This window comes from Pipra filicauda, unplaced genomic scaffold (genome assembly GCF_003945595.2).
Source record: "Pipra filicauda isolate LSUMZ 115617 unplaced genomic scaffold, ASM394559v2 scaffold21_size4447388_pilon, whole genome shotgun sequence".
NCBI classification, from domain to species: domain Eukaryota; kingdom Metazoa; phylum Chordata; class Aves; order Passeriformes; family Pipridae; genus Pipra; species Pipra filicauda.
In genome coordinates, this window is record NW_024104332.1 from 3,242,661 (window position 1) to 3,257,810 (window position 15,150).

Sequence of the window (15,150 nt, forward strand, 5' to 3'; positions counted from 1 at the left end):
CAGGGAGCGGGAAAGGGCGGGAGCTCCGCCCCCGCGCGCCATTGGCCGCCTCCCGCCGTGGGCGGGGCCGTGGCTGGCGGCCCGTTTGAAACGGCGCGGGCGGCTCCCATTGGCGGCCGCCGCGGAGGGGCGGGGCGTGGGCGGGGCCGGGGGCGCGCCCCAGCCTGCCCGGCCTATCCCAGACGTCATTTAGCGCGGGTGGGCGGGGCCAGACTGAAGAACGCTCTCGCCATTGGCCGGTGACCCTGCCAGCTACTGCGCTGTGGCCAATCCGTGGGGAGCCCCGCTTAGCGGGCGGTCCTGGCGCGGCCCCGGGGCGGCCATGACCGCGGTCCCTCGGTCCCCGCCGCGGTGACGGCGCGGGGGGCGCGGGCCGGGCCGGGCCGGGCCGCACCGGCCTCCGAATGGAGGCGGCGGAGGAGACGCGGCGGCGCAAGCTGGAGGCCGGCAGGGCCAAGGTGAGGGGAAGAGATGCCGGCTGGGCGGGGGCTGCAAGGGCCGGGGGTTGCGGTATCGCGCCAGCCCGCCCGCGGGGTCCCGGCAGCGGCAGGGCCGAGCGGCTGTGCCGGGAGTCTGGGGGGACTCACTTGGGCAGCGCGGCTCTGCAGGGAAAAGTATGCCCGGCAGGCTGCCCAGGGGGCTCCCATCCTGCCGCTCGGACACAGTCCCAGGTGAGCCCGGAGCAGCTGACAGCAGTGCCTGTGCGTTCCCCCACGTCCTGCTTTGCTTTGCTTTGGTGTTAGCTTTTAATTCCCAGCTCTCCCGATTTTATCTGGGATTCGGGTATTTGGGGGAGTACTGCGTTTCCAGGTGAGGATCCCAAAGAGCAGACGTTGTGTGTTTTAGTATTTATTATTGCAGCTACAACTTCCTGAGGAGGGGCAGAGGAGGGGCAGCACCGTCTCTGCTCTGTGGGGACCAGGGACAGGACCCCAGGGAAAGGCCTGACGTTGTGCCAGGGCAGGATCAGGTTGGATCTCAGGGAAAGGTTCTTCCCCGAGAGGGTGGCTGGGCACTGCCCAGGCTCCCCAGGGCAGTGAGCACAGCACCAAGGCTGCCAGAGCTCCAGGAGTGTTTGGATGATCCTCTGGGGCACAGGATGTGACTCTTGGGGGTGGTCCTGTGCAGGGCTAAGAGTTAGACTCCATGATCCTTGTGGGTCCTTTCTAACTCAGCTGATGTATAAAGATAACATTCTCTTAGTAATTACTGTCTGCAGCCATGTGGTTAACGCTTGATGTGTGTTAACCCCCTTAGATAAAAGAAATTCTGCTTTGTTTTGGTATCAGTGTTCAATAAGCTGGTTAGAAATGCCTGGTTACTTTTCTTTTAATTCAGCATTTCTGCTGGGTTTTGAGCTGTTTCTGTCACATTTCCCTTCTGGCTATCTCTTGCCAGTCTGTGGCTACAGCCACAGGTTGAAAAGTTACCTTAGTGTGCTAAGACCCATGTTAACATTTCTGTTAACATAAGTTAACTCTCAGTGCAGAATCTGTTTGTAGTGAGAAAAAATGTGATAGACTTGTCTTGAATAAGTTACCAGTTCCCACCTGTCGCACAGCTGTTGTTTGCCATTGAAAAGAAAAAAAGCACGGACTTGCATTATGTTTCAGGTTACGTGTGCATAGCCAGTGTTGCATTTACTGTTTTTTTGCACTATGTGTTAAATCTCTCTCATCTTCCCATTAAAAAAAAAAGCATTATTAGCAGCCCCATCAATGTTGTTGCTGCACAGTGTCACATACCTGGTATGCTGAGAGGAGAGGAAAGGGTTTAGAAAGGCAGACGGAGTTGTAGTGCTTCCTCTGCTTCTTAAAATGTCACACAGGTCTGTCCCTTGGCTGGCAGGCTGTGGGCACCAGGAAGTTTTCAAAAAACACCGGGATGGATGAATGAATGGAAGCAGTATCCGTTGGGGCTTAGTAAGCACAAAGGTAGTGTGTTAGGGTTTGTAAGGCAAGCACGTGAGATGCACGTTCCTTACTATGCTCATACCCAACATCTGCCATGTGTGGCTGTGTGCTTGCCCTGCTGTTGTATCTTTACTTATATATCTGAAGTTGTAGAGCTGACTTTGGAACAGGTGCATATTGGGCTAATTACTGGAATAAATGCCCCTCAGTGTAGCCCGTGGTGTGTTCTTATTCCCACGGTAGGATGTGGCCATGCTGCTGGAGAAGGTGGGCTGCAGGACTGTAACTTCCTTCAGAAACTTTGGGTAGCTCATGTTTAAAGGCCCTTGTGTAATAGAGCCGTAAGGAAACGTTTCTCCTGTTTTGTTCTTTTGTTTTTCTTTTTTCCTGTTTTCTTTGTGCTGTCCTCCTCTTGAATGCAAGTGCAGTTTTGAAAGGGAGGCAGGACCATGAACAGGTACAGGTTTTCCTTCCTGTGATGCATCTTAGAGCAGCTTAAGGTGATCCCATCTACGGTCTGACACAGAAGTGTTCAGTGTTCATCAGATCAGCTCCCTGAATCATCTCACCTCATCACTGCACAGGTAACAGGGGGACAGCAGGGGACAGGAGTGAGGCTGGTTGGGTAGCCTGTGCAGTGATGGTAACTGCAGTCTGATACTGCTTCAGTGGGGAGGTGTGAACTGCTGTGGGGCTTTTTGCTTACCTCCTCCCTCCCCCCCCATTATTTTATTATTGACATCCTTAGATTTTAGTCTGCTAAGCAATGACTTGGGAAAGAAATATAATGTAAATGTTTTAATTTTAAAATCAGTACTGGCATTTAAGTTATCGCATAATAACAACAACTGTTTTATTAGTTGGAAATTGTAATGATTTGGCAGCTAAGTGCTGACTGTATCAGGTACTTTGGATTCCTGTTTTTAATAAATACAGTAGTAAATAATAAATGCAATACTGATAGCCAAGGTGTAATAATGGAGAAACAGAACAAACCCCAAGTATTCAGTGCTTCTTTTTTCTCCTTGTTTTTTATTAGCTAGTCATGCCAGCCCCCTGTGTCTTTAGTTACAGAGCTCTGTGTGCCATACCCCAGATGTGAGTAGCTTTTGCTCTTCCTGTATTTTACATGTTAGGAGACGAAAAAGGAGTTCAGGTTTTCCAGGAAGTTCTCCCACTTCATCATTTTGAGGAAGCTCTAGAAAACGTTTCTGGGTTTTGTCTGAGGGCACTTGTTGCTTATGTTTGCAGTAGCCAAGAGCTGTATCCAAGAGGTTTGTTTGGACAACCTGTTTCTGTTTGGTTGCGATGTGGTTTTCTGTTCAGTTCAATTTTCTGTGGGTGTTGGTTTTGGTACTAATTTCTGAAGCACATAAAGCAGCAGGTCAACTTCTAACTGACTGTTCCTGGTGAAATGAAGTTGCAGAGTGTTGGTACCCATGGAAAGGTGGTGTTCTGTCATGGAGAGCTGCTTTGGCTGCTGTGTGGTGGACAGTGCTCTTGGGGTTCCTGTGGAATGCTGCATCTTGGCTAGAAGTGAAGCTTTTGCTTTTGCACTTTTCTAGAAAGCAAAGGGAGAGTTAAATCCTTCAAAAGGGGCACAATGGGATCTCACTGTGATGGGGGAGAGGCGGTTATGTCACGCTTGCTTCACATTCACACCCGCTGTTTTGTGTTGAATGACTGAGAGCCTGATATACTCTTACAGTGACACTTAAATTTGTGTAGCTGATTGAAAGCGTGGGAAACCCAACATTGCTCTAAATAGAACTTTTCCCCATCCAGTGATTCCATAAGTCTGAAGAATATTTGACTCCAGCCACTCCACCAAGTCCAGCAGTTCCATAAAATTTTGGCATAGTTGGTTATTTTTGCATGATATGTATTATGATTTCGTGTGTTTAGTGCATGTGAATGGGACAAAATATGTTTTGTTTTCTTTGGCTGTGCATTTAAAAATTCATGGTTGTGTATTCAGTCATGCCAAGTCTTGGTATTTTAATGTCAGATACTCCGTGTCCCTTCATGAAATCGTTAACTGCTCTCCATGGTGCCCACTCTCTCTGCCTTTCCTTTCTCATCTTTTCTGGTTGTTTTACACTTGTTTTCCCTTTTTCCCTGCTTCAGCAGTTTCCTCTATTCTCTATTTTTCTGCAGGTTTCCTCCTGCCCCGTTTTCCCCATGTTATCAGGTTAATTAGTGCACTAGCTATTTTTAACATGTATTGCCATCAGTAAGTGCTAGAGTTAACACCTGATTTCAGAGAACAGTATTTGTGTCTTACTGCAGCTTTATGTACTAGCCTGTTCATTTTGCTTATCATGAAAGGCACAGGACATCAGGTGATCTTCATTTAATCTGCATTCAGTATTAATAAGTATAGAAATTAAAAATAAGCTGTTTGCACCCAAGTGTTTTTTATCAGCTGGTAAGAAACAGCAAATAAACCTTTGTCTTTCTGCAAATACACCTTTTAAACAGGCTGCTCAGTGTAGCAGATGTGTATCTGTATTTCTGTGGAGTAGCTAAGCTGTAAGGTGGAAGTTGCCGTAAGGGGAGGGAACTGAACTAGATCCATTTCACAAACTGAATGAGAAGACACAGACAAAATTTTTGTGTGAGGTGGCTGTTTGACAGGAAAACCAAGCTGTCTAGCAGTGGATTTTCATATGTATTGCAGGTAGAACTTGGCAATGATGTTTACATCCAGTCATCATACAACTATCTGTTTTATCTCATCACAAGGATATAACACTGCACTTGATAAGCCATGGCTTTAACCCTGAAGAAGGCTTTTTCCTTATGAGAAGGATGTCTGGATTTATGCTGTGAGGGAGATGTTACTTGGAAGTGCTCCCTAAACACAATACTAGAGTTGAAAATAACAATAACCCTTTTTAAGCTGTTTAAGGTGCTAGGGAGAGTTGGGTAATAAATTCTGTCAGTGACATTCTTTACAGGTCCCTGGGGCTTTGTGGAGCTGCGATAGCCTGATAAAGTAGAGCATCTGATTCTTCAACAGAAGAAATTAAAATGACCTGGCTTAATTGATTTTCTATTTATGTACTGGAGGCTGCTTTCTGGCGAGGAAGTTTTGCTGTATTCTCTTAAGGGGGTGGCAGGGAAGGAGCATGAGGATTCACTTCCGTTAATTTTAATCTCAAAGCTTACGCTGGCAAGGATCTGTTTAGATATATTTGTAGGGGTGCGCTGGCTTTGGCACCATGACAAGGGGGTTCTCGTTTTTGCTAGTCTTGCAGAAAGACTGCTCAATTATTATTTTTTCCTAATGCTTCTAGTATATTGACAACTTGTTCCTTCGCTGATCTGCCTTGCTGTAATTCTGGATTGTCATTAACACACAAACTTCACTGAGTAAAATTTGATTCTTGTGTTGAAATGAGTCTTTAGCACTGATGTGAGATCTGTTGCTTAATGGCTCAGTCATCCAGTACGTTGTGAGTGCATGGAAAGTAGGGAGACAAAGCAGTTTTTCTGCAGATGTATAGATTTTATCGAGACAGGATCTTCATCACCCATGACTGTGTTAATCTTGTGGTCCTGCTACCTTTTCCTCGCTTACCTCTCCCTCTACCTCTTCCAATCTTTTCTGCACAGTTTGCTTACTTCAGACAGCGAAAAGCAAAGAGCGACGTCGCGCAGCCGCAGAAAAAGGCGGCGCAGAGGAAGGGCTCGGCTGTCCACCCGCATGACGTTCCGGAGGAAGAGCACCCAGTAGCAGCCAGAGGTGTTGGTAAGGGCGTAGAAAGTAAGGCTGAAGACGCCAACCTACTAGAGGCGACAACAGAGGTAAATCTTAGTATTTCTTGCCTTGGCTTCGCCCCATCTGCAGATAACAAGTACTCCAGGTGATTGTGGTACTTGAGTGCGAGTTCACTGGCACTGTCAACGAGCTGCCATTGAGGAGGAATTAAACTGGTGTATTTTCACTTGTAATAATTCACTCTGTTACAAAGTGGTGTCAGTTACGGAGTAAGGCATCTCCATGGTACGGCCTGGACAGCTGGTGATGTCAGGGAGCTGTTAGCCTGCTAAGTTGTGGTCTTTCACCTTTCACTGCCATGGACTTCTCTTCTTCTAGTTACATGGCTGTGACTTCATGTAATGGCAAATCTGGATTAAGAGGTATAGCAGATGAGCAAAACTGCCAGAACTTTATAATGCATGTTATTAGTCTGGTTTTGTATCACTTTGCTGGCTCAAAAATGCTTAATGTTTTCTGAAACATTATTATTTATTCCAGCAAGCTCTCAATAGCCATTGTAAAGCCGGTATAGATGTTATTTATAATGCCAGATTTGTTTAAAATTTGACTCTGCTTGTGCCTAATGTGTTTCAATATGTTTGTACTGATGACCCCCTAAAGGTAATCATGTTCTCTGTGCAAAGATTCATGAGTTTTGGGGAGGTGGTGCCTTCTGCATCAAAAGCATCTCTCCAGCTGTTGGTGTGTTTTCACAGCATACCACAACAGCCTCAAACTAGTGTATTTGGAAACCTGCAATCATGGAGGATACAATTTTCATGTATCATCCTGCTTTCTGTTTTGAGGGTATCCCTGATGCTTTCAGGATATCTTCAACATAATGCAAAGGCTGTTATGAAGCTACACACCAAAGTGTCTGAGAAAAAACACAGTATTTTGTCACTCAGCCACAGCAATGTCCTTACTATATTCATGTGAACTTAAATTCAAAAAGAAACAAAAATCACTTACAGCTTCTAACCAGTTTTTGTCAAAATAGCTGATTTATAAAGCAGCTGGAATTCTAGGGCACCTCCAGGGAGACAGTAATCATTGGGAACTACTTCGTGCAGATTCAAAATACAGGGAGGGCTGTGGACTACCTTTTCCAAGTAGTGCTATAGTCATCTTGGTCTTGTTGGGAATTTAGTGAAAGGGAAACATCTTTCAAGATACCAAGCTACCTTATGGACGTGTGTCAGAAAAAAGTACTTCTTTTGTAGTTACCTGAATGGTTTTAGCATGTTTGTTAAATAATCTCCTGTCAATTTACTAGTATTTAGCAGGAGGTCAAAGATTGCTCAGACACAGGAGCTGAGGATCAAACATTGAATCTCAGTGGTGAGGCTTAGCCCTAAATTTAAGTAGACATTTGTAATAATTTTTGCTTGTTTGTTTGGTTTTTGCTGTTAATTATTTCATTTCACTATGGAAGACCAGCTGGGTTCAGCATTAAAAGTCAGTCTCTCACTGATATGTTATCTCACAACACGGACCTTTCTGGCTCATGTGCTTAGGGTGTTTCCAAAATAATTCTGGGTTTCCTTATTTTCCTTTTTTTCCCCTCTTAATTTTCCTTATTTTCTTTTAAAATGACCACGATTTAGCGTCTGTTTTATTTGTTTACTTACCAGGGAAATGCTGATTTGTCCAACTGGGACGTACTGAACGATCATGCAACTGAAGTAAGTGTGAAAGAATGTATCTTTAGTAAAAGATCCTGTATAGGTCTGTGATGGTTGCTAAAATTATTAATTGGGCATTGTTATCGAATGAGATAAAACTGATGCGATTTCACTATTTTACAGTCTAAACCAGGCACTTTTCTGTCTGTACTGACTGTGAAATTGGTTGCTAAGAAGTTTTAGTGAAATTGTAGACTTTGTCCAGAGAAATTTGAATGATGTTTATAATTGAAAAGTAGGTTCATTCTTAGTTGTTTCATGTGATACAAACAAAAAGTATTTAAAATTAAATACAAGATGCTGTATGTCTTCTGTGAGAATTGTAACAATATTGCTCTTCAAAACCACGGGAATTTAGTTTTAATTGAAGAACTTAACATTGTTATTTTTCCTGTGGATGGACTGTTCTCCAGTCAGCACAAATGAATGTAAAAATTTTGCTTGTTTGGTAGTATTCTGCCTCCCCCCTCCCAAATTTCAGTCAGTTGTTGGAAGATATTTATATCCCAATACATGCCAAAATGGCACATTGCCACCATTTGGTGCTATAGAATCACAACATGCTTAATTTACTTTTGTGCCTTAAAGTATCATGTGAAAATATATTATTTATTAATTTTTTTATTTGAATTTTTTTAACAATTAAAGACTTCATGTATATAGTGTTTCTATTAAACACAGAGTCCCAGTGTTGAATTACTTTAAAAGTAGAATTTGCTTAGGACTTAACCTTGAAGCTGAGTTTATTTTCAGACTAACTGCAAACCAGAAATGATATATTATTTTAGTGAATAAATATGTTTTTGTTTCTTTTATGAAGAAATACAGGATAAATTCTGCTGCAGAATACAGCGAGGCTGATGCTAAGATGTGTCAGGCAAGGATAGCTGAGCTGGAGAACAGACTTCTGGAGAAACAGGAGGCAGTGGAAAAACTCACTGCACAGATGGATGAACTGCAGGACCAGCTCACACAGCACAACGACTCTATGCAGCTTCAGGTATGTTTTATAGAAGTGGATAATGGGATAATAATATTTCACTTTAATCCTGAAAATATTTAGGTGGCAAAACTGAAAAGAAGTATTTTTTTTTTTAGTGTGAAATGCTTTACCTTGATAACTGCAAAAAGCAGCATCCTCTTCCAAAATATTAAAAAATAATATATTGAATTCTCCTTCTCTAGCAGTTCTATGTAAAGGTAAATTATTACCAGGTGATTCCTAAGAATAGCTATTTGCCCCTTTGTGTGGTTTTCTTTTTTCCCCCCTCCTTCTAGGACTGGGGAAACAATGACATTTCCTGTTGGTGAGAAATAAATTGAAAAGATTAATTTGATTAACGTGAAATAGGATTAATGTGTCCCATCTCATTAGCTTCCTTTCACATGGCTGAAGGGAAGAGCTGACAGATAGGACTCATTTTAGGGAGCACTAAATATTCGCTATATACTTTTTGAAAACCTTATTGCTTTTACATCAATTAGAGCTACAATTTTTGAAGTAAAAATGTTAATTTCATTACTGGTATCCTATAGTTTGTTTAAAAAGTCACTTTTGATTAGGTTTGTCATCCTTGAGATCAGTGTAAGACTCCTCTTTCATCACACCTGCCGTTGTCTTTGAACACCTCTGGTGCAAGTTTGTTAAAACTATGGATTCTGTAGCAGCTTTGAAGAAAACTTACTTGGTTCCAAATATACTAGGAATATTTTAGCTTCAAAAGTGCACTTCTTGTGATCCCTGTAGGAAACTACTTTTCAAGAGCAGAATGAAATCATCAGGAAGCTCACGAGCTGCCTTCAACAGACCAAGGAAGACCGGGATGACCTGCAGGAAGAGGCTTTGCGCGTTGCTGCTCAGGTCCAGGATTTACAGCTGCAGTTACATCAGGTGTGCCTCTCCTCCAGTCTCTGTGTCCTTACCAAGAGAGTAAGAACAGGTTTGGACTATGAATGTGGAAACATATTGAGCTGATCATGTAGCTCTTGCTAGTTCATATTGTAGCACAGCAGTGAAAGTGATTTCAGGGCAAGGTGGAGCATTTTTTTTTCCGGCGAAGTCCCGGAAATATCCTCATATTTTCCACTTGATTGCGTAATGTTTTTGGAGGTCATTATGGTTCCTTGTCCATCAGTTAATAAGCCCTTGTTAGGGAACTTCACACAATATTGTTGGTGGTTTGGGGGTCTGTACACAACCATTACTGTAATAACTTGAGTTTGCACGTGATCATTTTTCCTTTGCCAAAGAAATCTCGGAGTTTATACCTGGGCAACTGGAACAGCTCAGCTGTTAGACAGAAACTTGCTGTAGTGAGGTAATGCGACTTGACTCAAAGAAGGAGATTTAAAATAACGTGAAGATGGCTGAGGCAACCCCCTGTGGCACACAGAACCTGCTTCAGTGCAACAAGGTGATCATGGATGTAATCCCCGGATAACGAGAGATACTGCAGCCTTTCATCTACTTTAAAATGTTTTTAAAAAATGCTTTATGTTTTGGTGATGCTCAGTGTTCTACTGGTTGTTCTCTCTGAACCCATATATTTATTGTCTTTGGAGCCTTGTAGTATAAGCCAAAGAGAAATATTTCTGTATACTTACCATTTCAGGTTTGCAGGATAAGAATTGCCCTAGGTGGGATTACATGTCTTAACTGTCTGGATAGGAAAGGAAGGGGGTTTAAAAATTTTAAAAAAGGTAAACCTGGGACTTTTTAATTCAGGGATTATCTTGAAGGAGTTGCTCATGCCCTGGAAAATAAATCGTCTGCTAAATGAAATCTTGTAAAATAACAAAAAAATACTGTTTTCTATTTGCAATTCTAGTTGCTGTTGGCAAAATAGGTGGTAATAGTGAAAGTTACTCTACAGATGTTTGCTGGGATTTGCTGCATAAGCCATTGAAAGACTGGGATAAAGCCTCTAAATAGCACTTGGGGCATACTCCAAATAATTCCAATGATAGGATGCACATTGTTTGTGGAAGCATGTCAATTTTGATAATAGATGAAAGCACTAATACTGTCTTAGGTATTATTTCTTGGCTTTAGCAACATCTTCAGAAAAAGATTTTAAAAATAAGTAGAACACATTTTATGTTACCCCCGTGGTGGAAATGTTTTCATTTGAAGGGATGTGGAGAAAGAAAAAAAAAAAACCAAAACCCTTTAGTAATGAGCTGTAAATCCTTTGCAGAGAAGACTGGTTTCGTTCATTGTCTTCTTACTGGTATGTCCAGTCCATTGGAAGTTCTGCTTCATATTGGAGGAATTCAGTATGGTTCATTATGTTAGATTTTTAGGCTCTTAATATTGGAGAATTCATCATAGGGATGAATCATCTAACACATCTTTACAGTAAGTAATAGTATCTAAAACATGACAAGTGTTGCCTGACTTTTTAGGGAGATTCTTATCTCCCTAATGAGAATGAAAGCCATAGGGCAAATCTGTAGTAGATGAATGCAGTGTATTTTATGCAGACAGTGAGTCTTGTGCATGAGTTGTTTGGATACAAACTGACTTCTGACTGGGAGTACCCTTATGTGCTCAGGTTAACCAGATGCTGAGGAGTAAAAGTCTCAGGAAAAACGAAGGATTAGAAGCCCAGCAGCAAGTGTCCTTGTTCCAGGATCGTCTCAGAGAGCAAAATGCCCACTTAGAGATGCTGCGCCAGAAAGCACATGACCTGGAAGTACAGTTGGAGTCTTCTCAAAAGGTAAAAACATACACTGATTCCTTTATAATAATTATTTCCAGTTTGGTGATAACTCGGACCTGCTGTAGTGACGCAATCGTGAAAAAAGTCTTCTTCTTTAGAAGTAAATCCGTAGGGACTGTGGTTATAAACATTAAAGGAACAGCTTAAAAGGTCTGATCTCTTTTAAGAATATAACCAGCAATGCCATGGATAGAAGCCTTAAAAGTTTAAGTGAATCAGAGGAGGCAAAATTTGACATGGCTGTTCTGTTGGCTTACTCCTGCCTATGGGAGGTATTTTTTCTGAGCTATGAGGTGGAGAGGTGTCTGTAGCTCTGGATGTTATTTTATTTTATTTGTAATTAAAATTGCTGAAGTTTGAGACAACCACTATTTCCCTTCTCTCTGGAGTCAGTGGCATACCATTTAGGCAATTTGATATTTTTATTATCACATTTGAAGAGTCTTTCAGTGGTACTTTCCAATCTCTGTGCTTAAAAATTCTGTTGCGTAGGCCAATGATACACCCCGTGCTTAATTATTATTCTTGAAGGTAAATTAAAAGCATGAGGCTTAAGGAAATTAAAATCATGTCATATTTCAATGGCATATTTCATATGTAATGTTTTGTTTTTAAGAATACCGAAGATAAAGAAAATCTCCTTGCCCAAATGGAAGAGGATATGAAAGGTACAATGCAAGAGCTATACAAAAGCATAGATGAAAAAGAGCAACGCATTAAAAGTCTTCAGGATCTGCTGGCAACAGAAAGATTTGGCTTGTCTGTACTACAACAAACACTTTCTCTCCGGGACTCAGAAATAACAGAGTTAAAGAATGAAATAGCTTTATCCAAAGTGAAAGAACAGCAACATATTGAAAAAATGAAAACCATTCATGAGAAGGATATTTGCAGACAGTTGGGTGACTTGAGGAATGAGCTGGAGAAGTGCTACAGAAGAGAGATTGCAGTAGCCAAGCAGGCATATGAAGAAGAAATTATTTTAAAATACAAGAATGAGCTTGAACAGTTAAAAAAAGAACTCTATGCTTTGAATTCTGAAGAACATGTTCAGAATTTGAATGGCATAATAATTGACTTAAATATTAGTCTTCAGGAGTCTGAAATTAATAACGAAAATTTGAGGAAGAGACTTGAAAACCAAGAAGAGGACTTTCAGAGAGAGAAATCGGAAATTGAGACTAAATACAAAGATTTAATTGATGACCTTAAGTGTCAACTTTCTGATGCAGAAGAGCAGGCTAAGGAAACCCAACGATATAAACAAGAAAAAGAGTCCTTGAATGAAGAGATTCAGAAACTGAGTTCTTTCATCCAGGAATTAAATGAAAAGCGACTTTATGAAGCTGAAAAAAGTATAGATGCAGGGCAAAAGCGTGATGGAGAGATTGTCTCCAATAAAAAGCTAATGAAATTGAGGGAAAACCCAATTTTATCAGGGGTGTCAGAGTTGCAGGTAGCAGGGCTTGAGGAGATGTGGGACAAACCACAGCAGTTGGAAGGTGGAGACGAGCCAGTGCACAAAGAACTGGAGTCCCAGCGTGAGTCCTCAAGGGATCAGTTAGAAGAAATTAAGAATTCAGAGATCACAGAGAATAATGGAAGTAGCAAAGGAGATAACCTGTCTGAAGGACACTTGTCAGAACTGGGGCTCTTCAGTGGTGATGAAGGCATGTTGGCTAAATATCTGATTTCCACGGGAACACCAGAAGACTCCTATGCATCCAGCACTTCAGAAGGTCATGCCATCGAGGAGGGTAGATGCAGTACGTATGGGCCAGACAACAGTGTGCTTCTAGAACCCAGCACAGGTTTTATATCTCCTCCATTAAACTCTAGCCTTGATGAGGGAACATGTCCTAGTGCCTTGGGTCAAGAAGCTTTTGAAGAGGTGGGAGCAGAGGCGTTTGTTTCGTTTGTGCCAGATAATCGCCTGCAGGAAAACAAACTAAGAGACCACGGTGACGTAAAGGATGGTGAGACACTGTGTTCAGCAGAGAGATGTGTGAAGCTAATTGAGCAGCTCCATCAGACGGAGTCAGCCTTGAAGATAGCTTATCAGGACACCCAAGAAGCTGTTGGAAAATGGGAAAAAGCAATGTCTGAGCTCTCTCATGTGCAGGCAGAACTGGAGGAAGAACATGCAGCACGGATCTGTTGTGAAAAAGAACTTCTGGAAAAAATGGAGAAGGAGAAAGAACTCGAACATAAACTCATGTTTCTAGTAAAGCAGCAGGGTGAGGGTGGAGGCCAGCCTCACTGTGCTGTAGAGTCCCTGGCACAAGTGTCAAAACCCTCTATCTGGCAAGAAATGGTGAAGGACCTCCAAGAGGAAAGAGAAATGTTGATGGTGCAGCTGCGAGCTCAGGAGCAATTAGTGAAAGACGTTCAAGAGCAGAAAACGGCTTCTGATTCTGTGACAAGCGAAGTGCAGTCTCTCTTTGGCCGTCAGTTGGCTGCTTTGCAAAGTCAAAGGGATCAGATGCAAAGCCAGCTTGATGCGCAGAAGGCTAAAAACCAGAGAATAGCAGAGCTGCTCGGGCAGAAAACTGTATCTGAGGAGATGTTGCTAAAAGAACAGGAGTTGCTCAAAGCTGAAATCAATAATAAAGAACAAAATTTAGCACTTTTATTGAAGGAAAAAACAGCCTTAGGAGAAAGATTATCTGCCGTGGAGGAGGATTTGGTGAAAGCAGAAAAAGCACTAGTGGAGAATGCTGGCATCATTGAGGACCTTGAGAAAAACATACGTGACCTTAATGCTGAAATGAAAAACCTCAAAGAAGTACAGGAATGTGAAAGACTGGGCTACGAGGACAGGTTAAACCTTTGCAACCAAGAAATTCATAAACTTACTGCTGAAATAAAGGAAAAGAGTACTGAATACAGTGAGGAAAAGAGCCAGTTGACTGAAGAAATTGCCCATTTGAAAGAGGCTCATTTGAATCTTGAGGCTCGCTTGCGGGAATCCTTTCAGGCTGCACAAGCTGCACAGGAGGCTCAATCCAAGGTGGAGAAACATTACAAAGAGGAAATGGATAAAATGGCCACTCAGCACCTTGCTGAATTAACTGAAGTGAGTTTGACACACAAGAGAGAGGTAGGAAACCCTGGTAACTGCAGGAGTCGTGAGATTTCGTAATGCTTAAGGTTGCCATTGCAAATGTGTGTATGCCTGTTTTCAGATAGAAGAGTTAAATGCTGAAATAAAAGATAAAGTGGAAAAACAGGAGAAGCTGGAAGAAAAAAGAAAGGAAGAGATTGCTGTAATAAAAAAGGTAAATGCTGTAATTGGGTTTATTTTGGAAAAATAAACTCGTTTTGCATTGTCATTTAAGCAGCATAAACATTTTGGAGACGCAAAAATGTATTAATTTTGTTTTTTCCTGTGATGTCTTTGGTTTGGGGTCAGGAGGAGGGGAGAATTCTGATTCAACAGTTAGGGCTAAACAACCATACTTTGAAGAAAGAAAGCTTTTCATCTGCCTGTTCTCTGCAGGTACATGAACGAGAGCACGATCGTGAAATCTCTGAACTGGCTGCTAAACACGAAGAGGAAATGGAGAAGCTCCGTGCTGAACTGAAGGAAGAGCAGAAGCACCTATTGGATGAACTTCGGCAGCAAATGGCAGCCACACACAAAGCAGAGCAGGAGCAAGCTCAGCTCCAGTCCCAGGTAAAAGGAAGAAACACAGTGATTACTGTAGTACTGACCTGAGGTTTCATGATCTCCAGGAGGCACAGAAATCAAGGAACCTTCTCCTTTAATTTCTGTGGGAATTGCGTGTGCTCTTTCACGTAGTGCTGCAACTGAAGAAACAGAGGTTGTCTCTTGGTGGGTGGTATTAGATGTTTCCTAGAGGAGTTCTCCAGGGTCCTCACTGCTGTTATATTTTAACGTTAATTCTGAAGAAAACTTAATTGCTTAAATTGATGGGTTTAAGGAAGAAAAACAACTAATTTTTCAAGTCTCGGTAAGTTTAACAAGTGAATTTAGGAACAATACTAAGCCCCACCCACTTTTAACTATCCCATTAGTATAATCAGGAATGCTTTCTTGCATA

At 42.1% G+C, this 15,150-nt stretch overlaps 1 protein-coding gene across 7 annotated transcripts in view; it reads left to right on the forward strand.

Annotated features, from left to right (window-relative positions):
* The first annotated feature begins 355 nt into the window (after window positions 1-355).
* The window catches only part of PCNT (pericentrin), a 78,326-nt gene continuing 63,531 nt past the window's right edge, over window positions 356-15,150 (forward strand). For 6 of the 7 annotated variants that reach the window (XM_027751973.2, XM_027751975.2, XM_039381358.1 and 3 more), the window contains exons 1-9: window positions 356-458; window positions 5,532-5,723; window positions 7,314-7,364; window positions 8,185-8,364; window positions 9,112-9,255; window positions 10,919-11,083; window positions 11,703-14,186; window positions 14,272-14,364; window positions 14,586-14,762. In XM_027751973.2, coding sequence (XP_027607774.2) covers window positions 405-458; window positions 5,532-5,723; window positions 7,314-7,364; window positions 8,185-8,364; window positions 9,112-9,255; window positions 10,919-11,083; window positions 11,703-14,186; window positions 14,272-14,364; window positions 14,586-14,762 — 3,540 coding nt within the window. In that variant the 5' untranslated portion in view covers window positions 356-404. Of the gene's footprint in view, window positions 459-5,414; window positions 5,724-7,313; window positions 7,365-8,184; window positions 8,365-9,111; window positions 9,256-10,918; window positions 11,084-11,702; window positions 14,187-14,271; window positions 14,365-14,585; window positions 14,763-15,150 lie in introns of those variants that run through there. The other variant, XM_039381356.1, reaches the window with a different exon arrangement.